The sequence below is a fragment of the Pseudopodoces humilis genome, chromosome 27 (genome assembly GCF_049639895.1).
Source record: "Pseudopodoces humilis isolate 2021_Gansu_Grassland_sample_001 chromosome 27, ASM4963989v1, whole genome shotgun sequence".
NCBI classification, from domain to species: Eukaryota; Metazoa; Chordata; class Aves; order Passeriformes; family Paridae; genus Pseudopodoces; species Pseudopodoces humilis.
Window position 1 is genome coordinate 146827 of NC_142226.1, and position 27442 is coordinate 174268.

Consider the following 27442-nt stretch of genomic DNA (forward strand, 5'->3'; position numbering starts at 1 on the left):
GGTTTGGGCTTACAGTCTGTCACATTCCACCTCCTTGCCATGGCCAGGGACACCTTCTGCTAGACGAGGTTGCTTCAAAGCTCTGTCCAGTGTTTTCTTTACTGTAGTAAAAATCACATGTAGGACACGTAGCACACACGTGGAGCGAGTCGTGCCGGTGTCAGCTGCAGTTTCCTCCTCTCCCACCTACAGGTTTGTTGCACGTGCACCAGGTCTTGACGAAACTGAATTTTCAGGCTGTGCTCTCTATTTCAGGCAGTGTTTTGTGTAGTTTCCCTGGTGAATTATGTGCTTTTCACACATATTATGAAATGGGAAGAAATGCATTCTAAAAAAACCCACCACACTGTTGCTGAAACTATTTGATTTTTGCCTATTTTTAGCAGAAATTCTGTCTTATCTTTGTCTCCAGCTCTTGCTGGAGCAGCAGTGTTCAGTGAAGCCACACATTTTTGCGTAGGAAGGTCAAGACAGTTTGTCCCGCCCGTTATCTGGTGTTGGGCATCTCTGTGAGACAGTTTGTGTTTCCAAGAACTCAACCTTGCCCATGGACGGTCCTTTTTCTTACCTCTCTGAAAGACTAAGCCACTGGGAATTAAGTAAGTTATGACATAAGCCATAAATCATTTTTCCAGGCTTGGAAACAGGGATAAGTTTGATTTTTCACAGAATCACAGACTGGTTTGTGTTGGAAGGAACCTTAAAGCCCATGTCATCTCACCCCCTGCCATGAGCAGGGACACTTACCACTCGACCAGGTTGCTCTAAGACCCATCCAGCCTGGCCTTGGATGCTTCCAGGGATCCAGGGGCAGCCACAGCTTCTCTGGGCATCCTGTACCAGGCCTTCACCACCCTCACAGGCAGGAATTTCTTCCCAATTTCTAATTAACCCTTCCTTCCTGCAGCATAGGTTCAGGTTACTATCGCTAAACTTACTGGGTGCCTCAATAAGGAGAGACTGAAGTAGGCTGACAGGTAGGAGAGGGTTACAGACACGTATCTAAACATACCTGTTTCACTGATCCTCTGTAACGCCTCGTGGAACAGCCCAAATGAGCAGCACTGTCATTTCCAGGGAACTCAAATTCCATCTCTTCATGAGAGCCATAAAGAAGGGATTTAGCTTTCTCTTGAGGATTGAAGGCTTCCTCAACAGGGAGCTGTTGAGGTGTGTTGAACTACTCTAAAATATTCTAGATAAATCTCTGTGTCTGTGCAGGCTGGAAAATGAGGATGGTTTGGCTTCAGTTTGGGCTGTCTTCTGATGTCTGCAAGAGCAGAAGCCATGGAGCTGTGTGGGGATAACACTGGGTTTAGGCATCATCTGCTCACCGGTTAATCAGTACAGGGTGGGTGGGGCTGGTCTAGTGGAAGGTGTCCCTGCCAGTGCCAAGGGGTTGGAATGAGATGGGTTTTAGGTCCCTTCAGCCTGAAGCATTCCATGATTTTATGATTGAACCATATGTGTTGGGAAAAGGGTGAGCAAAGAGGACTTGTGCTCCTTTTAGGTCTGTTTTGTTTCAAGGATTTTGATGCAGGAAAGAGGGATGAGTGTGTGCAAATGACACCAAGCCCACAGAGATATTGTGTGTTCTCTACGGCTGTGCTCTTGGCCAGAAAGAAGGATAAGCACTGAGGTTGGGGGGGCTCAGGTACTGGGGAGCTGTAGGGTCTTCCCAGGTACAGCCAGTTTGGGAGGTGCCCCTGCACTGGTTTGCTTTGTGCAGGTTGGAAGCTGCTGTTTCAGTGGCCTCTGCCACGCCACTGGGTTTGGAATACCCAGAGAAGCTCACAGAGGAGAGATGGTGAGTGGAGCGTAATTCTGTCTCCTGCTTCTGCAGGAGATCATGCTAAAATGAGCCCTGCAGCTCATCCCCAAGGCTGGCTTTTGGGACTGAGTCCAAGTGAAAAAGCCCAACAAAAACCCCAAACCCAACCCTGTAACCTCAGGAAATCTGTGTTGCTGCAGAAACAAGTTCAGGGAAGGTCTGTGATGCTGTCCTGATTTAACCATAGTGTTAGAAATAATATGAAATGTTTGCATTAAACTCACGGGGAAAATCCTTTGAAGAGCTAGGAGGGCTTTTCTCCTTCAAGCGCTCTGGTTCTTTTAGCAATCAGGATGAGTTAAATTAAAGTTGATGAATGCAATAATATGTAGGAAGATGACATTTTGGAATGTCTCTTAATTTTAAGTGTGTATTTTGAGCAAATGTTTATATACTGAGGCTTGGGCTGGGGGATTGAGGCATATTGGATTATATGCTATTTGCTCAGTGGCAATTTATTGCTGCAGATACATGTGATGTGGTATGCAAAGATTAGTTCTATCCCCTCTAAAGCATGATTATTTTGGGTCCTCTTTATACCTTAAATAGATATTCTTCTCATGTGATTTCCATCTTTTTGTATCAACAGCCCAGGCTAAAGTTGAAATAAACATTGCATCAGCTTAATAGCACAAGCTCTGAGGAAATCTGCTCTCCATTATGGATGTTGTTTGGAAACCTTTTCATTTGACATTTTTCCAGTGTGCAGTGTAAATATCTTATGAATCCCAAAGCCTGCTGGGCTCCACTGGATTTGTGCGGTGCAGAATGATGTAATTGCTCAACACTGATGGCTCCTGTCCCCAGCAGTGTGGTTTGGTGTGTTTCAGATCATAGAATCCCAGAATGGTTAAGGTTGAAAGGGACCTTAAAGACTGTCATCAAAGCAAACTGTAGCAAAAGTAATGACTTTGCTTTTGCTGACTTTATAGACTGGAGTCAGTCAGGGTTTTATCGCCTTACAGGCTGTTCACTTCAGAGTTGGACTTGATGATCCCTGTGGGTCCCTTCCACTCTTGTTCTGTGACAGGCTGGTGTGGCTGGTGAACATGGTGTGTCTGTGCTCCATGGTTGGTTTGAATATCTCAGTCAGACATGGTTATTGGAAACCTCTTGTCTGAGCCCTTTTGCTTCTCCCGTACAGCATCATCATGACAACAGAAAAGAGCCCGGCAGCCGACGCTGACAGCTCGGAGCAGCAGCAAGCCAAGGAGGAGGAAGGAGCTGCTGAAACACAGAAGCAAGAGGCTTCCCTGGAAGAAGGGGCTCAACCAACACCGGAGGGGGAGCCCCAGAGGCAGAAGGCCTCCAACGGAGACACCCCCACCCACGAGGAGCAGAGCAAGAAGGAACGTCGCACCTCTGAGGGCCGGGGTCTCTCCCGTCTCTTCTCCTCCTTCCTCAGGAGGCCCAAGTCTCAGGTATCCGAAGAGGACAAAGACAGTGATGCTCCTAAAGATGCGGGAGGTGACCAGAAAGATGCAGGATTAGAAGACATCCTAGTGAAAGCCCCGATTGCAGCTCCTGAGCCTGAGCTCAAAACAGACCCATCACTGGATCTCCATTCCTTGAGCAGTGCAGAAACACAGGTAAAACACCCCAGTCCCTGGGACATGCTCGCTGCTGATTTAAAATGTGCTTGTGTAGCCAGAACTAAAACAACTTCGTATCCCAGGCTGGTGAGCTTGATCAGAAAAAGTCACGATATGCCAGAAAGGCTCTTGTCAGCTCCCTGTGTTTCATTGTGTACTTCCTGCTCTTGCATCCCTGCATCAGACCTGCAAAGTACCTGTTCTTGGGAATTAGGGTCACACTCCACAGCATAATTTAAAATGCTCCGTGCTGAATCATGAGTCATTGCTCTGCTGAGGCTTGGGATGTCACATCAGAACACAGAGGGTTCACATTCATTGGGTTCAGGGCCAGAGCTCATCATCAGGATGTCCTTGGTGTGAGCAGGATCAAAGCAGCTCAGTGGCCCAAGGTGGAGATTGCAAGAGCACATGGATTTGGGAATGGGTTTCTTCAACTTCAAGGAGCACAAGCACGGCATTTTAGGACTTGGTCATCTGCTTGTTCCAGGCTGGTGCTGAGCCTGACAAATACAAATATTTTTAGCTTGTGCATCATGTAGACAGGGATTTTTGTATGGCACATGGGCTGAGCTCAGCTCCTGGGACATGTCTGATGTCTGCTTTCCAGCCAGGGTCATTTTTCATGCAAAATTTAAAGTTTAAAAATTTAAAGTAGAAATTGAGGCAGAGACACCCCTAAGGAACCGAGCTGTGGCTGATTATTGATTTGGAGGTGCTGAATGCTGTTACTTGAGCCTGGAGTGGAAAAAGGTGAGTATTCCTTCTCAGCTGGGAATTTCTTACATCCCAACCAACCTGTGTGTATTGCTGGAGCTAGACAGGGTGAAATCTGGATTTCTTACCCACTGCCTTAAGTTCAGAGTGGCTCCAGATACTCACAAATGCTCAATTTTGGAGCAATACTTTACAAATTCAAGCACTGCCAGTAGGCAATAATTGCAAATCCACCTCCTTAAAATTAAAAAGTTGTAGAAAGGACAGTAGGTAAGCTTTTCCTTTCTTTTCCCAAATTTCTGAGTCTGTGAAGACTATGGGATGATCTCTGTTCATGTATTATACCTCTGAGGGTTGGGATTAGCAGGATGTGGAGGATCTCCAGGCAATTTCAGCCCAGAAGTTGTGTTTTCAAGAGGAACTTTTTCTTGGGATTGCTTAATGTTGGATGGATCTTGGAGCAACATGGTCCAGGGGAACCAGGAGATGGGCTTTAAGGTCCCTTCCAACCCAAACCATTCTGTTTATTTTAGTGCATGATTTCTTTCTCTGTTTGTCTCTGATTTGCTGGTCCTGAGTCCATGTGAATTTGCACCCCAGCCTTTCTTCATGGGCCGTTCATTTCAGAGGATGCATTTGTGCCTTTTTTTTTTTAGTTCTTATTTTAGATCACTCAGTGTCTTTCTGAACTGTGTCACTTGGCAGATATTTCTGCTGTGAAAGCATTTGCAAGGTGCTGCAGTTTGATAAATGCTGACTGATGGGCATTAGGAGCTTTGACTGATTCCGTGCTCCCAGTTGTCCCAGTTCTGCTGGAACAGAAGTCAGCAGCTTGTGGACATTATTTAGTTTTTAAATACCTCTGTGCACTTGTGCCTGGGTGTGATTTCATGAGATGTGATTGGCTGAACAGACAAGGCTTTGCCCTTCCTCTGCTCCAGCTCTGTGCTCTTGCTGCACCCAGTCCCTTCTAGCATTGTCACAGCCTGCCATGAACTTGTTTAACCTGCTGAAGTGGCAGAGGGAAGAAAAAAACCCAGCTTCCTTCCTCTTCTCATCCCCAAACTGCACCCTTCTGCTGTTTGAGTGGATTAAACTGGCTTGCAAAGTGCTTCCATAGGCAAAGGCATGGTGGTGTGGAGGCCGCCTTCCCTTTTGGGTGGCAAAGAACTGCTTGGTCAGCTCTGATAGCCACGAAACCTCAGCCCTGACCCTCCTTTTAGTGCTACTGCTACTATAAAATCCCACAGTTGTTTGGGCTGGAAGGGACCTTAAAGCCCATCCCACCCCCTGCCATGGGCAGGGACACTTTTCACTATCCCAGGCTGCTCTAAGCTCCGTCCAGTCTGGTGCTGGACACTCTCAGGGATGGGGCAGCCACAGCTCCTCTGGGCACCCTGTGCCAGGGCCTCCTCACCCTCACAGGCAGGAATTTCTTCCCAATATTCCATCTTGTCTCTGTCAGTTTAAAAACATTCCCTCTTGCCATGCCAAGAGCCAATGCACTGGAGCAACAGCTATGCCAGAGTGGCAGTGGGAGCACTGGGGGTCCTGCCTGAGAGGGGAAAAACCTTCCCAATCCAGAAGATGCTGTCACTAACACCATGAATGCATGATATAATCTGCCCTGATTTCTCTAATCAACACCTACTTCTTTTTTATCACATCCTTTACAAAATGAAAACTTGAAAAGTATTTGGAAGAGTTTTAAAAATTAATACCATTCCCTTGGTCACCCCTGCTGCTGCTCCAGGTCCTGGGTTACGGGTTTAAAGTGGGATAATGAATTCTGAGTGAGATCTCAGCCCTGCAGTGCTTGTTCCATGTGATGCTTTGTTTGTTTGTTTGTTTGCTTGACATCTCTCAATTGGGGGTTTCAGCCTGCTCAGGAGGAGAGGAGGGACGACCAGGAGCCAGAGGGAAGAGACCTCGAGGACAGGGAAGAAGGGGAAGCAAAGGAAGAGGGTGCCAAGCCAGAGTCTCTGGAGACTAAAGCAGACAAGGATTTGAAAGCTGCCCAAAAAGCAGTGAAAAGACACAGAAACATGTACTGCAAAGTCGTCTTGCTGGATGACACCATTTTTGAGTGTTCTGTGGATGTAAGTACTTTGGGGGTTTGGTTCTGCTTCTCCTCTCTTCCCTCTCCTTTCTGTTTCTCTTGAAAAATCACCACAAACACAATTTAATAGGGGCCTAATGTGCTGCCAGGGAATTACATGACAGGTTTTACTGCAGAACAAACCTGCTGTAAGCTATAACAACTTATTTAGTGTGTTGTAAAAGCGTCTGGGTACTAGGAATCTTTATTTTTTATTGTTCTACAATTCCAGGGTGTCTTACTCTATAAAGGTGGGCAGAAGTTAAAAAAAGGAAACAGCCAAATACAAACTTTGTATCATTTGCTGTTCGTGATCTCTCTCATTTGTATCCCAGGCAAGAGTTTAGGTTTTTGGGATAGGTTGCAATTGTCTAAATAACTTTTGCCTCCCTGGCTTTGAATAAAATAGGTGGTATAAAATTGATTTGTGCTTTTCTAGTTCCCCAAGGTACCTTTACCTCTCAGGCTGCTGGTTAACTTAGCTCCTGGTACTTGGATGTAAAGAAAAACACGCTGTGTTTAGCCTGCAGTTGAATATATTTCCAGTAAACAATTTAAAATTATGTTGACTTTGAGCATTGCAACCCCCTTTCATCTGAGAGCTTTTTTCCTCCTTTATTTTGTGCATTCTCTCACAGGGCTGTGGTGCTGTCAGGGTAATAAAAAGCAAGCAGAAATCCCTATTTTAGTATCAAAGTACTTGTGCAGAATATTAATAATCTGGTACTTACCATTGGAGCAGCTTGTTTTCTCTCAGTCCTGCTGGTAAATGGGCCAGGAGAGGGTATCTGGGCACAGGGCTCCTTGTGGGAACAGTCACCTTGGGTGATCCTGGGCAAGTAGGTCAGAGCTGAGTGTTTGTGTAATGATGGTGCTGTTGGTACTGCCTGGGATCAGCTCAGAGCATCACTGCCCCCATCACCTCCCCCTTGGCCAGGGACACTCTGTGCTGCCCCAAGGAACCTCTTCCCCAAATCCCAGTGACAGCTTGCCGTGGCTTTGTGCCTGGGTTTGCTGCAGTGATGCTGTCATGGACGCTGTTGGAGGGAGAGCCATGGGAAGTCCTGACTTGAGCAGGATGTGAGAAATGTCTCTCTGTAGGTCCAGAGTGTCATGGTGGGCACTGCAGAGGATTAGGGGGTCTGCTGTGTCAGTGAGACCCTCTTAACTTGAGAAGTACCCTTGGCTTTAGCACCAGTATAGTTCTGCTCTGGTGTTTTGAGAGTTTATTAAGATTTAATTGGGAAGGAATTGTAAAGGTGTAGGCAAAGAGCGGCACAAATGCCTTTATCCAAGGAGAATTAGTGCTTTCGGGCATCCTTTCCAACTGACAGCCCTGGAAGCTTTTTCGTTCCTATATCAGTGCCAATTCCTTGAGGAATACCCAGGCTAACACATTCATTATGTTACCTACAGAGTCACAATGTGTGCACAAAGGACCTGACAGCTGAAAGGCTGGAATAAAGCCAAGGAGTAAAACAATGCAGGGGTCTTGGAGCAGTTGCCATGCAGAGATGACTGACAGGAGAGCTGCGGGCATTAGTGAAGCTGATTTTGCGTCACTGGAGCTGCACTTTCTTCTAGCAAAGCCTCCAATGGAATGAGCTGCTTCTGGTTGCCATAGTTTTATGCCTCAGGGATGTTTTCCTTCATGCTTTTGGACTAAAAGGGTGTCTGTTCCTTGGGCCAGTTCACTTCTGCAGGATATGGGGGGAAGAAAAAGAGGAAATAGGAATTCTCAAAGTATATTTCTGGAGGCAGGAAGCTGTGTGCTGAGCAGCTTTGGGTGCGTGAAGCAGATGGGAGAAGTTGGTTTTCATCCGGAGAGCAGGGTGATGGAAAGGCCACGGAAATCATGGGCTTTTGTTACGTGCTGCTGTCTTCTTTCTGAACCTAAGAGTCAGGTTGCTCCTAAAATGAATAGGTTGTAGCAGCAGTTTCATCTCTTGCTCCACACCTGATGGTCTGGCAGCCTGACCCTGGGAGATACCAGCACTGTAGGTGTACCTTGGGAGGGAAAAACTTTACAGATCCTTGGTGTCTACTGAGCTGTGTTGGGAAGTCCAGCTTTGGGGGATTTTCAGACATGGAGCTGGTGGGAAGAGGGAGACCCACTGTGGTTCTTGTTGCCTCTCCACGGAATTTTTATGTCTGGTGCCCTTTCCTGTAAGGAGTCCTTGCTCTGAAACAGCCAGGAGATATGATTTGGAGCTACTTGGGACTTCTTTTCCCCTTACTGGTAGTGTACAATGTGGTTTGAACCTGTTCCCTTTGTCCCCTCTCCTGTGAACAAAGACAGGCAAAACCCAGCCCTGTCCTACAGGATTTCTTTGTCTATTTGCAGAAACATGCCAAGGGACAGGATCTTCTTAAAAAAGTCTGTGACCACCTCAATCTGCTGGAAGAAGACTACTTTGGTTTGGCCATATGGGACACACCAACCTCCCGGGTAAGCAGCAGCTGGCCCCGAGGGGATTCAGCTCTTCCTGCATCATCTCCCCAGAAGCTACTCTTCAAACTCATTTTGATGTCCTCCCTAAATATGGATTGCAGGTCATCACATAGGAAGAAATGGTGAATAAATAACTACAGGAGTGTGGATTTTAGTCAAAAAGCTATTTGAATCATAGAACGAATCCTAGTGAACTGGGGTCTTCACCTAGAGAAAAGTCATTATATTAGTTGACTGCAAAATGATGTCATTAAGTTATAAAGCTGAAGCAGTCAGGCTGCCCTGGCACTGGTGTCAACGTTGGGAAGGTTTGGTTGGAGCCATCCAGAGCATTTGGAGTTGAGCCTTTGCCCTGAAGAACAGATGTGACTCTACCAAAGCTCCTACTCATGGTTTCAATTGAAGGTCTTTGTTTGATTTGACTCATCTTATCTTTTGAAACCTTGGTTACCCTTTAACTAAACAATTATTCAAGGTCTGCTTCATAAAGCCAGAAGTGAGATGATTGAAATGAGGGGCCCAATTCTATGTCCATTAGACCAGTTATGTTCGTCCATATTCTGACTCTTCCTCTGCTTCAGTCCCCTGTGGCCAGGTTACTGACTGACAGATGTCTGTCCTTAAATGCTTTATATTGTTTTATACACACACAGGCAAAATAACAACTAAAAACAACAAAAAAACCACTCTTTGAGGCAGGCAGAACTTCTACTTTGTTTTACAGTCTCTGGTGTCTTCCAGTTTTCTTGGGTGTGAAATGTTTCCATGTATATAACCTGGGTATTTTTTATATCAGAGGATTTTTTAATATCAGAGTTTGTTCTTGCAGAGGGAGGGGTAGTGTACTTTTAGATCCAATTAAGAGCAAAAGAGTGTAGCTGGAGCAGCTCAGCTTCTTCTGCATGTGCTGTGGGTAGCTCACTGCTGCTTTTGGATGTTAGGAAAAATTCCTTCCTGGAAGGGGTTGTCAAGCCCTTGGCTGTTGTAGTTTAAGGCCTGGCGATGCGGAAGATTTCGGGATGTAATGGAAAGTTAGCAAAAACCCCTCTCTGCTAGGATAGTAAAACCTTCTGTAATTAGCCAATAGCACCCAAGTGTGACGTGAGCAGATGGGAGTAACACAGTGACCCCAGGCTATAAAATGTTAGGTTTCCCTGCAGTAAATCGCCATATTTGCCATCCATCACATTGATGCTGTGGAGTATGGACGGCGCGGCTGGGATAGCCGCCGTGCTGGAGCGGGTCAGGGTGCTTATCTTGCTTTAAACCCAACACCAAGGAAGTGGTGGAATTACTGTCCCTGGAAGTGATCAAAAAGCATATAGATGTGGCACTTGCAGACACTGCATAGTGCTAGCCTTGGCAGTGCTGGAGTAATGATTGGACTTGATGACCTTAGAGGGCTTTTCCTGAAAGATTTTGTGGTCTCCCAGACCCTTGGACTTGCTCTTCTTGTGTCCAGGCTTTTGGCATTGATTCTTCTGGTACCTTCTCCCTCAAGCCAGCAAGAGCCGAGAGGTTGTGCAGCTTTTTAACTGTAGGGACTGAAAACAGATTGTTTTGTCAGATCTGTGTCCCAGAGCTGCAAGCTGGGGCGGGTGAGGCCACTGACCATGGGTTGTTCAGCTCCAGTGTGGAGCAAGCCTGTTTGGTTTGCTCTGATGAGTGAAAACAGCATTATATTTTTTTAAACCTTTCTGGTTATGTTTCATTGAACTTTGAAATCTGAAGCTTCATCTCTTTCCTGCTGTGACTTCAAACAAGACCTGCCCAGAGTTACTAATTCATAGGTAAAATGGTATTAATGGGATCCGAGAATGAGCTCCTGCACCTCACCTGCAGCTGTGTGGAGAAGGTGGAGAGATACACGTGTGTATTCCTGGATAGGGAAGGGTTGTATGTGACATTTTCCACCTTGATATTTAGGGAATAAACTTTCTGAGGACCAGTAATTACCCACGTGGGCATAGCAGAGGGTGACAGTGGAACTGGGAGGTTGCGACAGTGGCTGGAGCAGCAAGGAGCTCGTTGCCCTGAAAAGGAGGATTGTTTCCCACTGATTCATGACCCAGTGGGATAAAAGTGTCATTAATTGCTGTTGCCATCATTGTCTGCTGGATCAAGCAGGGTGGGATGCATGACTGCACCCTGGACTCATCCCAGTAACGAGCAGTTGTGGCACCAGCTCGGCCATGGAGATGCTTTCTTCCGAGCTATGGCCCTAAAAAGGCAGCAGATCTTCCTTTCAAATGGATTTTGTATCCCCACTTCTATATGTTAGAGGAGCAGGCATATAAAAAGAGGAGATTAAATATAAGTATTGCTGTCTCCCTGCCATGAAGTTACGTGTCCTGGTCAGGAGAGATTAGCTTGGAGGATTCAGTGAGTTAATTCCTTCACCTCAGGAGACCTGGAGGTTGAAATCCTATTCAGAGCTGGTGAAGTGAAGAGGTGGTTAAATGCAACATCTCCAGGGTCTTGCTAGCCCAGTGCCAGTTCCTGCAGCAGGACAAGCAAACCTGACCCCTGCAAAGGGAAAGGCTCAGACTGTGGAAAAAGCAGGAATTACGTTTTGAGGCTTAAATTGCACCACCATTCCACAAAACCCCAAATTACAGAGGAGGGTAAAAAGATATACTTCCAAATTTGTACCAGAGATAATTACTAGAAACTTTAGTCATAGTTAAAAGAAATGAAGTTTGTTATACTCCTGTAAAAAAATTGAAGCTATACTCAGGAATTGGATGTTTTTACTCATATTTCAGCAATTAGGTCATTGAAAACTATAGCTAATAATAGAAACTCTTGGTGATCTTTGATCTGAATAGGGTAAGTAAGAAGACAGGGTGCTTAAAATTGATGTATCCATCCTATTTACCTATTTTTAAAGGTTCTGGAGAATAAAAAAGGTGTTGTACAAGTGCCCCGGTAGCTGGATGTGGTTGTGGCTGTTCCTGTTGCTCTGTTCTTGCAGCCCTTAATAATATGTTGGGTTTTTTTCCCCTACTGCCTCCCTTATGAGTCCCTGGTAGGTGAATGGTTGGAAATACACACACTGTGAGAGCACAGCCTGGAGTAAAAGTAGTGAAAAATGCTCCAGCTCTTCAGTTTCCATGGCTGCCTTTGTGTCAAATATTGACTTTTTTTTTTTCCTTCCCCCTGTATTTTTAGCAATTTTCAGCTTTCTGTGGTGTTTCTGGAATGTCTGGTAAACTGTGAATGTTTTTATCCTTTTACAGACATGGCTGGATCCTGCCAAAGAAATAAAAAAGCAGGTTCATGGTAAGTAGATTGAATTTATCGTGTGTGGGGGGTGTGGTTTCTCCAAATGTGGCTTTGGTGAACCATCCAGGGGGCCCAGGGATGGGGAGAGGTCAAGTGAGGGTGGCTGGCAGGGATCAGCACAAGTTCAAGCAGTCTGTGTATCCTTTCTGTCCTTCTTAAGGAATTAGGGATGCTCTAGATTTAGGAAAAAATGTCATTTCCTTGGTAAAACAGCTTGGGGTGTGTTTGCCTGAAGCAAAGCCACACTGTCAGTGCACTGCTGAAATGGGGATGTGCTCCTTGCTGTAGGATGCAAAATGGGTGTCAGTGGGAACCACTGAAATCCCAAAGGAGATTGGGAGACCCCAAGCAGAATTTTATGGTGGAACAAGATTTTATGGGCTCTGAGGCTGTTTTGGGGTCCAAACAGGGGCACTGGAATCATAAAGGGCTTGAGAAATAGCAGCTCAAATACCAGATGCTCTCCCAAGTTGTGTTTTAAGGTCTGCTAGCACTGAATTAGTTCAAGATGTGGGAAGTGTCAAAATTAAATGTTTTAGAGGCTTTTGTTTTCTCTTTGGAACAAGTCTGACTGCTCTGGAAGTTTTGGGAAGGAAAATACTGTTTTTCAGATGCATTTGGTGGGAGGCCCAGGACAAAGTATGTCATTAAGTTCAGATTAGGGGGAAACACAAGGCTATGGAGTAGGGAAAGCTCCTGCTCTTACCAGCTTATCTTGGAATCAGTAGCAGGGTGTGTGTGCCCTGCTCCATCCATAAAATTCATCTAGTGAATGTAACAAAGAGCAGCCTGCTGTGAAATCTGGTCCCCTGGGGATGGGTTAAATGGCAAATGACTTGATTTTACTTGAAGAGAAGGTATTTTGCATGTACATATGAACATGTGGACACGTGTGTGGCGGTTTAGGTAACCTCTGCTCCCTTCATTGTCACCTTGGACTCACTTGTTTTGAACTGTGTGTGATGAAAACAATGTGCCTTGTGTTTAATCCCAGTTATGGTATTGCATAAGAAGTAAATCCAGGAATGCTCCATTCCCCCTGCTTCCTGTGTGAGATTGGGATAAACCTCTAAGCAAGTTAAGTGCAGGGGTAGATCTTCTCATTCTGAAATAAATCTTACTTTGAACTAGTGTTAAAGGGCACAGCATGCAAATCACTGTCAGGACTATCTTCTACTGAGAAATGGGATTATTTTCTAGGAAAACAGAGAGTTGCCTCTTCAGCTGTGTCATCTGGGCTGTCCATACCACATATGATGCCAATTTTATGTGTGATTATGTGGATTCTGGCTCAGTTAATGTCTGTAATGGTGCTATACAAAGTTTGCAACAAGCTGTATTAAAGCAATTAGGTCTGGACTTGAAAAGCTCTTCCTATCCTGGTGCTTTCTGTCTTCATCCAGAGGTTGATGCTTGTGTTTGGCTAAATTTAAGCTGTGTCTGACCACCTGATCCCAGTGCATTAAGCTGAGGAGGGTCTTAGCACAGCCCTCCTTGAACTTTGAAATTTGAGTTAAGCAGTTAACCAATCCTAATTCATTAATGTATAGTCTATGCCTGACCTGTCTTCATAAATCCCTTTTCAGACAATGAAAAAACATGTCAGTCATTGAGCTCCTTAGCAATGAATTTAATTTTTGCCACAAGATATGGTTAATCCAGGTGATTTTCCCTGCCTTGCTTTTTTTCTCCTGCTTTTCTTACCTTCTGTAAATGAAATCACATCTTACACAAGTGTTGAGCTGCAGCGACCTGTGAGAGTGAGCTGTGTCAAATCAGTGTTGCATCTGCTAAATTCTGAAGATCAGATGGATATTCCCAGCTTATTTTTAAATCAGCTGATCATCACAAAGCTGTCCCAGTGTGTTTATTTTTCTCAAGGTCTCCCTTGTTCATTGCAGGAGGCCCCTGGGATTTTACCTTCAATGTTAAGTTTTATCCACCAGATCCTGCCCAGCTAACAGAGGACATCACAAGGTGAGTTACCTGGGAATCTTACAGCCATGTTCTCCTGAATATGGGATAGAAATATTTCATATTTGGGTGTTTTTCCCTCCTTCAGAAAGGAGATCAGATGCCTTCACTGGAGGGGGTTTGGTTTGCTTTTAGTGGATGTGAGGATGCTCCCACTCTCCACTGGAGTCCATGTGTCAAGCAGTGTCATTTATAGCTCTGCCACGTGCATGTTTGTATAGAAAAGTAAATTCTTACCTAAAGCCAAGATTTTCTGGTCATAGTGTCCTTTACTTCCTTTGCAGAGTGGAGGCAACCTTGAATCCTCCAGTCCTCCACACTGTTTACCTTGGGAATAAGTAAAAATTGGAAATAAGCATTGTCATGTGTTCATCAGTGGCATACAAAAAGATATTCTCAAGTTAATAAATTTCTCTTGGTTCTCTGTGAATAGTATTTTCCATTCTGCCCCCAGGTATTACCTGTGTCTGCAGCTCAGACAGGACATCCTTACAGGGCGGCTGCCCTGCTCCTTTGCCACCTTGGCTTTGCTGGGCTCCTACACGGTCCAGTCAGAGTTGGGAGATTATGATCCTGATCTCCATGGCCCAGATTATATCAGTGAGTTCAAACTGGCCCCAAACCAGACAAAAGAGCTTGAAGAAAAGGTTGTGGAGCTTCATAAAACATATAGGTAAGGTGCAGCGGCTGGAGGACTTGTTTGTGCACAGCAACATGAAATAAGGGAAATAATGGGATTTTCTGGTGTGTTCCCCACCTCTGTGAGATACAGAAAACTTGTGTATGTGGATCCCTGAAAGTGTTCAAGGCCAAGCTGGATGGGGCTTGGAGCAACCTGGGATAGTGGAAGGTGTCCCTGCCCATGGCAGGGGGTGGAACGAGATATCCATATTCTGTGAACATTAAACTTGAGAGAGTTTTCAGTGGGAATCATAGAATCATGGAATTGTCTAGGTTGTAAAAGACTTTGGAGACCATTGAGTCCAGCCATTAACCCAGAACTGCCAAGCCCACCACTGAACTATGTCCCCAATGTAACACCCATGTGTTCTTTGGACATTGCCAGGGAAATCTCTGCTAAACCGTGCTCTGGCTCTTGCCTCTGTAGTTGCAAAGCACAGGGTGCATATCAAGATGGTGACTGCTTCTGGGGCTTTCCTACAAGGTTGTCCTTACACTGGACTTTTCCCTGTCTCCCACCACTCAGACCTCTATTTACATCACACACAAGATGTATGTGAGCGCTCAGTAAGGAAGACATCAAAGGAGGGTAGCAAATGCAATGTATGCAGCTGAATGCTCTCCCAGCAGAGCTGTTAATGTACCTCTTACACCAGACAGTATTAACAGGGACACTTCAATAACGTTGATAATGGTCTCTATTATCAGGATGTCTTTGTTAAATTGTGCCCCTCTTACAGGCAGGGCACCATCTGTTCCCAGAAAACTCCTCATTCGTCTGCTCCCCTGGCTGGAGTCTGTGCTGAGTGCTTTCAGCTGTCTGTGCGTTTGGTTGGAGAACAATAGCAGGGTTTGGGGAGGTCTGGAGGCAGCAGGCTGCTGGGGGACAGGACCTATTCCCTTTTGCTCAGTTGGGTTTCTTCTGCTGAATCAATTTTTGTCCCCTCACTGCTCTTCCTCACTTCCTTCTCTAGTGCCTGTACAGCTTCACAGAAACAAAATGCGGCTGTGTTATTGGGATGTCTCAAAGCACAAATTTGGGCACTCAGAGTGATTTCATAATTCATCACCTGGGCACAGATTTGTTTGTATTGAAAGCAGAAGAAAATATAATCTAATTTTATGAAGTCTGATCTGTCTCCTCTTAAAAGCAGCAGTTTTGAGCATACCAAGCCCTTTCTTTTTCTGCAGATCCATGACTCCAGCCCAAGCAGACCTGGAATTTCTTGAGAATGCAAAAAAACTGTCTATGTATGGAGTCGACCTTCACCAAGCCAAGGTGAGAGCCAGAGTGTGTGCACCTAGTTGTGGATTTTGTAATTTGATTATCCATCCCTTGCAGGAGCAAGTTTACTTGTTTTGGGAAGCTCCTTTGGAAAGAGAGGAAGAAGGGAAAGACAGACATACAACAGGAATGCCTCAAGCATTCCCGCAAAAGAATGCTTTATTTATTGGTTGCTTATTATTTATACGTCACAAGAAACTTTCCAAAGCTCCTCCTATAGACAGGTCCTTGCTCTGAGTAACGTAGAGTACAATATGTATTCCCTGCCTCATGAGGCTCTGTGCTTCAGGAAATGCAGGATGGGCTCTTGATAAGGCCTTTGGGCAACCAGTAGAACAGGAGAGATCAGCAGGAGCGGGGAGTTTGTCAGGAAAAGCGTGAACGGAAAGGAAGGGTGACCATGGAGTTAAGAGTTGGGGAGTCTGCGTGGTGGGGAGATGAATTTATGGGAAGTCCAGACGGATGGTTTGGAAAGCAGATGTTGACATGGAACTCATAAACCTGTCACTGCTTAAATCCTCATCTGAATTCCCAGGACTTGGAAGGAGTGGATATCACTCTGGGAGTCTGTTCCAGTGGCCTTCTTGTTTACAAAGATAAGCTGAGAATCAACCGCTTCCCGTGGCCCAAAGTCCTGAAGATTTCCTACAAACGTAGCAGCTTCTTCATAAAGATTCGGCCAGGGGAGGTAGGATTGGCTTCTGTGGCCTCCTGGCATCCTCTGTTTCCTTGGGATCCTCACTCTGTGTGTGTGTGTGTCCCCCTGGAACAGAGTGGGGTGGGGTCAGGCTCTTTTCTGGGAGTGTTTGACACTGGGGGTGTCAATGTGGCCAGTGTGTCACAGCGTGTCATCCAGCACCACCTCCTGGCATCGCTGGATATTCCCAGCATCCAGGGAAAGGCCTGGGAGGCGGACAGATGAAACTGGGGCAACACTAACTCATCTTTTGGAAATGGGACAAGACAGTGGCTCTTTGTCTTGCTTTCATTCAAAGAAAATAACTAAAAATTAGAATTAGCTTTTCACCTAAGTGCAGCAAGCAGGGAATGGATATACTGGTGCTGCCTCATAAATGGGGAAATCCCTAGAACAGCCTGATTACATCAGGGAGAGAGACTACAGTGGGGATCCACCTCTTTCCTCTTCCTCCTCCTTCTCCTGCTTTCAGACTCAGCCTTGCGGGGAGGTTAGTGTTTGACCTCAGCCCACAGCTAGGCAGCATGACAGGGGGGATAAACCCATGGCATGTTGCTCTGCAAATCCCAGTGCGTCCTGAGGGATGCCTGGGCTCGTGGCCAAGCCCTCTCTTTCCTCTGACCTGAGGTCCTGCTGCACATTGTGGGGCAAGTTCAGCAGTTTGTGCCACAGCAGACCAGGGTGGTGGGCTGGGGACTGGGCTTCTGCCACATTTATTTCCTGCTATACCCAAATAACTTATGTTTTCCACAGCAAGAACATTATGAAAGTACAATTGGGTTCAAGCTACCAAGTTACCGGGCAGCAAAGAAGCTGTGGAAAGTATGTGTTGAACATCACACCTTCTTCAGGTGGGTTTTGTGAACAGTAGCCTCACCCAGAGTAACTTGGTGCTTGAATTTAACTATTGAAAATTGTTCCTTAGCATTTTGGAAAAATGGGAGAGAAGTTGTTTCAGGGACAGTAGATGTTTATTTTGCAGTAAATTTTTAAGCAAGCTCTGTTTTGTAAGACCCATAAGAGATCTTTGGGTCACGGAGATGTGAGATATCATTAGTATGTGCGTTTCCTTGGCCAAGTGGATGCAAGAGACTCCTTTAATTTCTGTTTTAATTCTTCTTCACAAAGCCCTTCCTGGCTCTGAAAGTGTGGTTTTTAAATGTGTGTGTGTCTTTCAGGCTGACTTCCACCGAGGCCATCCCCAAGAGCAGGTTCCTGGCGCTGGGCTCCAAGTTCCGCTACAGCGGCCGGACGCAGGCTCAGACACGGCAGGCGAGCGCCCTGATCGACCGCCCTGCGCCCCAGTTCGAGCGCACGGCCAGCAAGAGAGCGTCCAGGAGCCTCGATGGAGGTGAGTCAGTCCCTGCTGTCTGTTCTCTCTCTGTTCTGGAATCACCAGGGTGCTGAAGTACTCCTTAAGGAACACCTGGATTCCCTGCTGTACAAAAACTCAGGCATAACTGGTCAGTGTAGCACAAGACCTTGTTCCTGCCCCTTAAGTGTTTAGGAATTATGTGCCTGTAGTGAGACCAAATTGGTGCTCAGTTGGTTAGAGCAGGGTGCTGATAGTGCCACAGGCATAGGTTTGTTTCCCATATAGGGCATTCACTTAAGAGTTGGACTCTATGATCCTCATAGATCCCTTCCAACTCAGAGTATTCTGTAATTCTCTGATTTGGACTTGATGATCCTTGCAGGTTCCTTCCAACTGAGAAAATGCTGATTCATCACACAACCTTCATTCACGTGAACAAAACCATCCAGCCAAACCAAAAATTCCCCCTACAAAAACCAAAACAGCATTGTCACAACACAGAACAAAAGTAGACAGTTTACACCTAATCCACCCATTTTTCCTTCACCACAATTACAAGAATTCCTCATGATCATTCTGCTCTCTAACATTGCTCAGTACTTTCGCCTGTTACCTCTCCTGGTTTTTATCATTATCTCAGTATCACAGCACTGTGAGGGCTGTTACAGGTAAATAAACTCAATCTCAGCCAGACCCAATACAAAAATGTAAAACAAGGGTGGTCCCAGCAGAACTAACTGATGAAAAGAATGTAGGTGGGTGCTGAAGGCTTATGGTAAAGTTCTGCTTGGAAAGATATTCTTCATTTGATCTCAAAGCATTTTCCATTGGAAAAACAGGAATTAAGCCATTCTGTTTGTTTTGTTTGATGTAATTTCTTAAATTCCATAGTTTTATGTGAGGGGGAGATTTGTTGCCACAATAGAAACTTTTTCAGGTTCTCTTAAAGTGATGCTCAGATTGAAGTGTGTCAGTCAGATGGGCTCATCCCTGAGATTTTTAAAAGAAATAGCAGCAGAGAAGGTGAGGCATGGAAAAGGGGGTGCCCACGTTTGGTCCACATGATCTGTGTCACAGGGTATTAAGATCCAGGGAAAGAGTATCGTTCCTGTGCACTGTGAGGATGCAGGGAAAGAGGGAAAGAGGTGTCCCTGTGCACCACAGACACCTGATGGAGCAGGGACCATGTTGCTTTGAGCCCTGAGTGTGTGCTGCAGCCTGGGGGAACCAGAGCTGCTCAGCACCTCATAGCCAGCAGCAGCCAGGCTGTCCCTGCTCCTGGGCTCAGTGACATCCCAAGCCTGGCTTTTGTGTCGTGGAGCTGGAGGGAAGGGTTGATTCAAGCTCCATAAGGCAGCAAAGCCAAATTCCAGCTTCTCTGCAGCCTGGGCATGTGAAGTTCCTCAGGCACAGTGCTCGGCAGCTAGGGCTCCCATGCTGCTGGTTGCCCACTGGCCATGCCATTATGACCCCAGATGAGTAGAGAAATGGCAGCTGCAGAGCTACACCTGGATGTCAGAGCTTGGAGAAGAGCAGCCTGGGAATGTGACACTTGTGCCCCCTTGACGTCTGCGCCTTTGCCACGCGGGCGGTCGTTAACGTGTGCCCCGTTTCTTCAGCTAAACGTGCGACTCAAAGGGTTGAGTTCAGAACCGTAGAGGAAGAGAAGCAGAAGGAGGTGGTGGTGGTTGAGGTTCCTGAACCAAAACCTGCGGATCAGATCCGAGAGAAGCCAGGTATAGCTGTGGTGGTGGTGGCTAAAACTCTCTGCAGTGCCTTTCCTATCCTCTACATGCTTGTTCTTGACAATTTCCAATTTTCACCAAATGTGGTGGCTTTCTCTCTTCATTTCTTTGCAAGAAGAGTTTTGCAGTCAGAGGAGACACAACCCAGCTCTGGGAGACTCCTTTAATTTCCACCTTGCACCTCTTTAGACTGCAATTCTTGTGGGAAGGTGGGTCAAAGATTAGGATGTGCTGGCACTTGAGAACGCTCTTGTTAAATGTGGGTAGTTTTGTGTATATGGATTAGAAAACCTTAAAGTTTGATCCTGAAATGTCTTGTGAAGCTTCTAAAATTCTTCATCCTGGGACCTCCTTGCCATTTTGTGTTGGGTTTTTTTTGTGTTTGAGAAATGCTACCTGTTTTGCTCTGTGGAGCTTACATTTCCCTTAGGATAGATACTGTTAATAAATATGAATGTCCTTAAGTTGTGTGTAGGTACAACAGCAGATTTGAATACTAGCAAGTGTATCACAGCAGTAGTATTGCAAATATTTGCAGTCTTCATCACTTGGATAGTGACCACCTGTGTGGGGTAACACACCACACCTGTGGTGTGTTAGGGCTGGAGATAATTCACAGGCAAATGCCTTGGGTACCCTCCTCCCACACAGAGCTTTTTACAGCGTACTTTTGACTGCATTACTGCTTTTCTAGTATGTTGATCAAGTTTTCATGAAGTGTAGCCAACTTCCCCTTCATGGGCATTCCTTGAATCCTCGCTAATCAGGATGTCCTGGTGGGGAAAGCCTGATGCAGTAAAGGGAGAAGGTAAGGAATTTCAGACACTAGGGTAGATTTGATCACTCAAGTACATTTAATTAAAGCTGCTAGATTTTAGATAGTTTTTTTTGTCTGGATGTGTTTTTCCTGCATTTTTCCAGCCAGCACCTGCCTCCCTCCAGACTTTGTAGGCAGAGCCCTTCCTAGTTCCACACTTGAGAGCTGTTCATGTGTCTTACATCTCCTTTCCTGGGCAAGGAGCCCATAAAGCTTCTTTTTGTGTTCTTTCCTCCTCTCATCCACTACACTGTTGGGTCTGACAGCACTAGAAGGACTGACACACAGTTCCATGGTGGAAAATGACTACTGAGCTGCCTGGAAACCTCCTTGTTGTTCCCAGCTTCTGAGAAGGGTCTCCCCAGTCCTTGCTGTGGTGACCATCGTGTGTCTGTGTGGGTCCCCAACCCCCATTAACACCTGCAAACCTCTTTCTAGCCAAACGCGCTCTTGAAACTTCTGAAATGAAACTCATTGCAGAGGAGGAAGAGGAGGAGAAGGTAGAGGTGGTAAAGGTTCCTGTTGCCAAGCCAAAGTCAGCTGAGCTGGTGCAGCTGCGGTCAGGTACAGCTGCAGTGGTTTTTGGTGGCAGTGGCTCCTGTGCTATTGCTGCTGGGGTGAAGTGATGCAGTGCTGTAGGACAGAGGTTACTCTGGTTGTGCTGGTGTTGGCACTAAAATCACCCCTGGCTTTGCTGTGTGCTGCTTTTCAGGTGTGCTGTGGGTGCAGTGAGGGTGTGCCATGCGCTGGCTGCGTGTGGAAATGAGTGTGCAGTGGCCTCCAAAAGCTCCTCCCGTACTATCCCTTGTTGTGAGGTTTGTTCCCCTGAGCTTTATGAGTGTGCAGTGCCTGGAAATCAGGTTATGAGATGTGACTGCTGGAAGGTCCCCTATATTCCACTTTATTTCTTCACTAGGGAGCTGCTACTTGCCTAGTTGGGGGAGGATGTCAGAGCAACGTCACTGCTGCAGACAGATTCATATTAATCATAATTAAAAGTAGAGTTGCTTATTTGTTGCAGGAAGAGGAGGTTGAAGCCATAGAGGGAAGTAAGTGGGAACATTGCATGTTTCCTTGGTTAGCATGAAAACCACTGGAGTCACAGCCCCGAGGCTGCCAGAGCTCCAGGAGCAATTGGACAATGCTTTCAGGCACTGGGTGGGATTGCTGAGATGTCCTGTTTGCACCAGGACATTCCCAGTTCCTGCAGGACCAGGAATTGGACTCAGTGATCCCTGTGGGTCTCTTCCAACTCAGCAGATCCTGTGATTCTGTATTCCACAGGATGTGTGGCAGCAGATCAGACATCAGCTGGTGTCAGACCCAAACGCATCCAGGGCTCTCCTGCTGTAGCTGCCCCTTCTCATCCACCTCCTGCACTTTTCCTCATCCTGGCTTTTCAGCTCCCAGTAGGGACTGTTGGTGAGGTGTGATAGCCATTGTGATCAGTCATAGAATTCTGGAATGGTTTGGGTTGGAAGGGACCTTAAAAATCATCCAGTTCCAACCTATGTTTTATATCTCCATGCTTTTTACTGTGTTTAAATCATGTGTCAAAATAGCCAAAGACAGTTAATCAGGAAAATGTAACTAAAATACAGTTCTGGCAGCCCAGAACTCAGTGTTGGATGGCACAGGAGAAGCTTGGTGTTTTTCCTGCATGTCTTGATGTTCTGGGAGAGCAGCAAGAAAGATGGCCCTGCAGATTTACTGGTGCCACTATTTCCTTTGCTGCATCCTCTTTAAGGTGGCATTTTAACACATCCGTAACTTTTTTAGCCAAACGTGATCTTGGCAGTACTGAGATAAGCCCAATTGAAGAGGAGGAGGAGGAGGAGGAAGAGAAAATGATGGTGGTGAGAGAACTAGAGCCATTGCCGAAGGAGTCAGGTACCACTGCACTGACAGCTTTGCACTGCCAGCATCCTCCTCATCCCGGCATCCCTGCCATCTCGCCTCTGTACAACCTTCCCAGCGGCTGGTGCTGCTTCCATGACATGAACACACTGGGACACAGCACCGACTGTCCTTGGAAGAGGATAACGCAGTGTCTGGGTCACAGAAATTAACTGCTGTGCTAAGGAGCAGGGAGGGAGTGGAGCTGCCAGTCGTGGAGTGGGTTTTAAGGTTGTTTACAACCTTGTTGACCAAGAGTTTGTCTTGAAAGTGTAATTCCAATGTCTGAAAATTCAGAAATTTAAAAAAAATTCTTTGTTTTGCCTCCACCTTGTATGTTTTTGACCACAGGGATACCTTATTCTCTCTATGTTTTATTAAGACACAGATGAGATCTTACCTTTTCAGTAGAACAGGAATTCTTAGTAAGGAGTTGCTTGTAATTGCAATTTGTATTTTAACAGCAGATTTTCTATGAGTGACTGTCTGGACCTCATGTTGGCTGGAATAGGATGCACAGTATGACCCTGCTGCAGAATGTGATTTTGAGAATGTGAGACCACGTCAAAGATACTATTTTATGTGACAGGGTATCTTTTTAGTGAGACATCCCTAAAAACCAGCATCAGGAGAAGTAAATAGCTTATTGTATCCCTAGGTACACACAGGACATTAATTTGGGCTTGCTTTGTCACACAGCTTTGGCTTGAGTATTTCTTTGAGGTCAGGCAACTACCTGACAAATCAGGAATTGAAGGAAAGGAGTAGGCAGTTGATTTTGTGTGGACCTAGTGCTCGTATTTACAACTGTCATCCTCTGAAAAGACGATTTTTGGCAGCATGCTGTTCATTTCTGCACTGTCACTGGCCTGGAGGTGCTGGGTATCTTCCCACTGCGCTGCCTTGAAGATACCCAGCTCAGACAGGTGGCCCCAGCCTGCCTTGAAACCCACCGGGAAGTTGCTGAGAAGTTTTCTAGAGCAATGCTTGATTATTTTTTGGGGGGTGGGAGGGAAAAGCCTGTGTTTCTCTTCCAGAAGCCCTCTGTTTCTGCTTGAGGAGATGCCCATGAGTACAGAACTCCTCACGCTGTGTCTTTTCTAGTTGCACTGGAGTGGAGTCCATGCCAGTTATGTGTGAAGGACCCAGAAATCCATGGCACAATGTCAAAAATTCTGCCTTTCTGGTGTGGCTTCTCTGCAGAGTGCTTTTTGTAAACCATCTGGTGTCGGGTTTTATTTGATTTTATTTTAAACCATAAGGAAAATAATCTCAACTCTCCTGTACTAAATGCACAAGCTGCTTTGCTAAACATCTTTATTTCTTTGCCCTTTTCTTTCATCCTCCTCCTCTTCCTCCTTCTCCCTTTCTTTTTACGTGACAGCACTGTAATTTGGAAAGACTTAGCCTAGTCCTTTGAAAAGTTACCTTCTCTGAACCTTGTCCCTGTCTGTCCCCCATGCTCAGCAGTGGCTGTGATAACCCCAGAGCGGAGTCCCCGGCCCACCTCGGCTCCAGCCATCGCTCAGAGCCACCCTGCAGAGCCAGCCCCAGCTAAGCCTGATCTCAAGGATGTGGCCACATCTAAAGTAGGGAAGGAAACAGCAAAATGTGATGTGAGACGTGAAGAATTTCCTCCAGAGAAACCCAAGGAGCCAGTGGATGCCTCAAGGGTAAGTCAGAGTGGTGTCTCTTGGGAAGAGCCAGGCTAGAGCATCGCTCAAGAAGTCACCCCAAAGCAGCAGCTCTGTCCTGGGAGATGGGGGTTTTATCCCTTTCCCCAGAGTTGGGTGGGAGCAGGCACAGGGGTCTGGGTGCCAGGGAAATCCCAGCTGTAACATTTCAGTTGGAAGAAGGAGCTCCAGGGCAGCTGGGTTTTGGTGGTTGTAGTCAAAGCAAGTGCAGCTTGCTGATCGATGTTAAAAACGCTGCACAGGATCATGGAACTAGAGTACAGAGCTCACCCCTGGCCAGGCTGTGCCCCCTGATTCCTGGAATAACAGCAGGAGGGAACTCCAGTGAAATCAGTGATAATGGATCTGGTCTGCAGCCCAGCACCGGAATGTTTTTTGCCTTGATAGGCTTTTGCTGGGAGAGCTGGTAATACAGTGCTGCAAACTGGACTAAAACTTTAGTTGAAAATGGCACTGGTGAGACCTTGGGGAGTTTATTGTTCAAATTCAGTATTTTTAACCATTATTTGATCTTTCTACAAATGTCTGAGTTTTTTGCTGGGGTTGATACGTGTGTGCTCTTTTAATAAGTCAAAATAATGTGCAAAATTATTGTTGATATTACAATGTCCTTAATATTCAGCAGGTCTTACTGACTTACTGAAACCTTGCTGTGGTGCAGCAGATGTTTGCCTTGAGACACAATTTTCACATTACTACAAAATTTAGCTGTTCTCAGCATTGCTGGAGCCACATAATTCTAAGCATATCATGCAGTGGGTCTTGTGTGAGCATCTCCAGGGAAGATTCCTATTAATTAAGGTTTGGAGAGGGAGGTGAAGAAAGGGCAGTTGCTTCAAAAAATTTCATAGCCTGCGTAATTTTTAAATGAAACTGCTGAAGAGAACTTCAGGCTGGCACTGTGGGGTGGGAATTGGAGCACAGAGATCCTGCCCTGCTGTTCCTGCCCTGCTGCTGCTCCCCCTCCCTCACGTTACACTGAGAATGAGGAAATCTTGCTTATCCCATCTAACTTACTACAGGTCTTTTCCTAAATGCTTAAACACTGGATTTTTTTTTTCCCCTTTAAATATAGATGTGTGAGGAAAATGTGGATTTGAAAGTACCAAATTTACTGTTTCTCCAACGGAGCTGCAGCACTTCTTTTAACACCCACTGATGCTTTTGCCTTCAGAGTACTTGGCAATCCAGTTTCCCTAAAACATTTCCCTTAGAGTGTTAAGACAATCTTGGCTCTCTACTTATGGACAGGAAAGAAACTAATTTGTGATGTTAGGCTTGGTTTTGTAGCTGTGCCTCTTCTTACTGCCTCTGCCAACATAATACCTGTGATATAACCAATAATTTCTTGTTTTGGGAAGGTCTGTGTTAATTTGAGCATGTTGCTTTGTTTGGATTTTCACTGGGAGATCCAGCTGCAAATGCCATTTGAAAACATTGCCTGACCAAGCTAATGCCAATGGGAAGCCCTTCTTCAGAAGCACTGGAGAGCACTGGTTTCAAATAGAAATAATTCTCAAGCTGGAAGAATTATTTACCATGCTGTTGACTAACAGAGTGCTGGGGAGCTGCCGTGTCATTAACCCTGCCCAAGGCTGCATGTTGGTTTTTGCATGTTCCCCCAGCACTTCAAAACCAACTTTATGCAGCTGTGTTTGGAAACTAAATGGTTTCTTGAAACAAATATACTAACAAGAAATGTTTTTACCAATTTATTTCTTAAATGTAGGTGAGGAAAACACACATTGAGGTCACAGTCCCCACCATGAATGGTGCTCAGCCCCAGGTTTGTGCTAATAATTCAGTTTAGGTTGCTCACACTTTTTTTTCCAAGGTTGAACGTAGTTAAATGAACCAACAACTCTTTTTTTTTTTTTTTTTTGTTTTTATCACTGCCCAACAGCAGCAGCCTGCAGAAAAAGAGGAAGAGCTGATAAGAATGAGGAAGGTTAGCCATTTTACCCTTTCACCAGCCAAATTTGCCATATCATTCATGCATCTGTAACCTGTTTAAAAAGACAGTGCTCCAATTTCTTCATGGGCTTTGGGTTGGGGTGTTGGTTTTTTTTTAAACTATTAAATACTTGATTTGGAAATGAATAGCTTTTTTCCCCGTAGACAACCTGATTGCTGAAATTATGCATGTTGAATGTTCAAAAGAAACACACTTGCTTTGATTTATGAAATTTTTTCTCTGTAACAAATCTAGTTAGGAAGTGAATGTAGCCTGCATTGCAGGAAGTGCGAAAGAAAGTTGAGAGAAAGCTTTTTTTGGTATTAAGTAATAGGGAAACATCCAAGATGGAAAAGTGGTTAAGGTGCAGTTGCTGTGCACGTTGGGACCTTGTGAAGGTCCCCCCAGGCAGTGCAGTCTGGAGCTCAGGGGTGGACCTGCATCTCTCAGGAATGTGGTGTGTGAGAGAGTGAGGCTTCCACGGAAAACCAGGAATTGCCAAGGCCCCGGGAGCTGTCTCTTTAAAGGACTCATTGCATCTCCCATTCTCCATGAGCCAGATGCCCATTCCCAGCAGGAATTCCCACCCCACGCTGCAATCCCAACCTTGAGTTAACTTTTTAATTTGCCAATTTATCGATCCCGCAAGACCGATGTTTTAATTTTTTGTGCTTTTTTTTGTTTTGTTTTGTTTCCCCCTTTTCTTTCATTTTCACAGAAGAGATCAAAGAGGCTAGATGGTGAAAACATTTATATCAGGCATAGCAATTTAATGTTGGAGGTTTGTATGAACTTGAAGCTTTTTTTGAGTTGCATTTGCTAAACCTTGTGCATCTGCGCTGAACTTATTCTGCTCCTGCCTTTGTTTTTGCATGCTCTTGCATGAAAGACCATTTGATTTGATTTGATCTTTTAATTATGCTTCTGCATGGTGACAGTAAACATGATGACGTGCAGGCCTTCTTCCTTCCTCTTCTGACTTTCATTCTCTCATACCTCCCCAAAATACATGATTGGCAGTGCTCAGATCTGCTCTGGGATCTGCTGGCTTCTCAGGGGGTCATGGATTGTAAAGGGGGGCTCATTGACCAGTTCTTCACTGCTTGAAACAAATTATTTTCCTGGGGGAAAGCCAGTCTGTGAAAATTCAGGATAAGCTGCTGGTGAAACTGGGGCAGATTGCCCAGAGCAGCTGTAGCTGCCCCATCTCTGGAAGGCCCAAGGTCAGGTTGGACAGGGTTTGAAGCAACCTGGGATAGTGGAAAGTGTCTCTGCCCAGGGCAAGGGGAGAATGGGATGGGCTTTAAGTTCCCTTCCAAGCCAAGCCATTCCAGGATTCTGTGAAATTGTCACCTCTGTGGTGTCCAGGCCACCACAATATCCAGTGTTGCTTCAGGCAGGAGTGATCC

The 27442-nt window shown here is 45.7% G+C and overlaps 1 protein-coding gene across 43 annotated transcripts in view; it reads left to right on the forward strand.

Annotated features, from left to right (window-relative positions):
• Positions 1 to 27442, forward strand: part of EPB41 (erythrocyte membrane protein band 4.1) — a 90871-nt gene that overhangs the window by 38291 nt on the left and 25138 nt on the right. For 15 of the 43 annotated variants that reach the window (XM_088067560.1, XM_014258601.2, XM_014258607.2 and 12 more), the window contains 17 exons: positions 2976 to 3420; positions 6021 to 6239; positions 8583 to 8687; positions 11930 to 11972; positions 13877 to 13952; positions 14404 to 14622; positions 15822 to 15909; positions 16451 to 16603; positions 17366 to 17463; positions 17791 to 17963; positions 19547 to 19663; positions 20928 to 21053; positions 22269 to 22379; positions 23853 to 24058; positions 25809 to 25865; positions 25983 to 26027; positions 26752 to 26814. In XM_088067560.1, the coding sequence (XP_087923686.1) occupies positions 2983 to 3420; positions 6021 to 6239; positions 8583 to 8687; positions 11930 to 11972; positions 13877 to 13952; positions 14404 to 14622; positions 15822 to 15909; positions 16451 to 16603; positions 17366 to 17463; positions 17791 to 17963; positions 19547 to 19663; positions 20928 to 21053; positions 22269 to 22379; positions 23853 to 24058; positions 25809 to 25865; positions 25983 to 26027; positions 26752 to 26814 (2337 nt within the window). In that variant the 5' untranslated portion in view covers positions 2976 to 2982. Of the gene's footprint in view, positions 1 to 2975; positions 3421 to 6020; positions 6240 to 8582; positions 8688 to 11929; positions 11973 to 13876; positions 13953 to 14403; positions 14623 to 15821; positions 15910 to 16450; positions 16604 to 17365; positions 17464 to 17790; positions 17964 to 19546; positions 19664 to 20927; positions 21054 to 22268; positions 22380 to 23852; positions 24059 to 25808; positions 25866 to 25982; positions 26028 to 26751; positions 26815 to 27442 lie in introns of those variants that run through there. The other 28 variants (XM_088067576.1, XM_005529849.3, XM_088067584.1 and 25 more) reach the window with 19 other exon arrangements.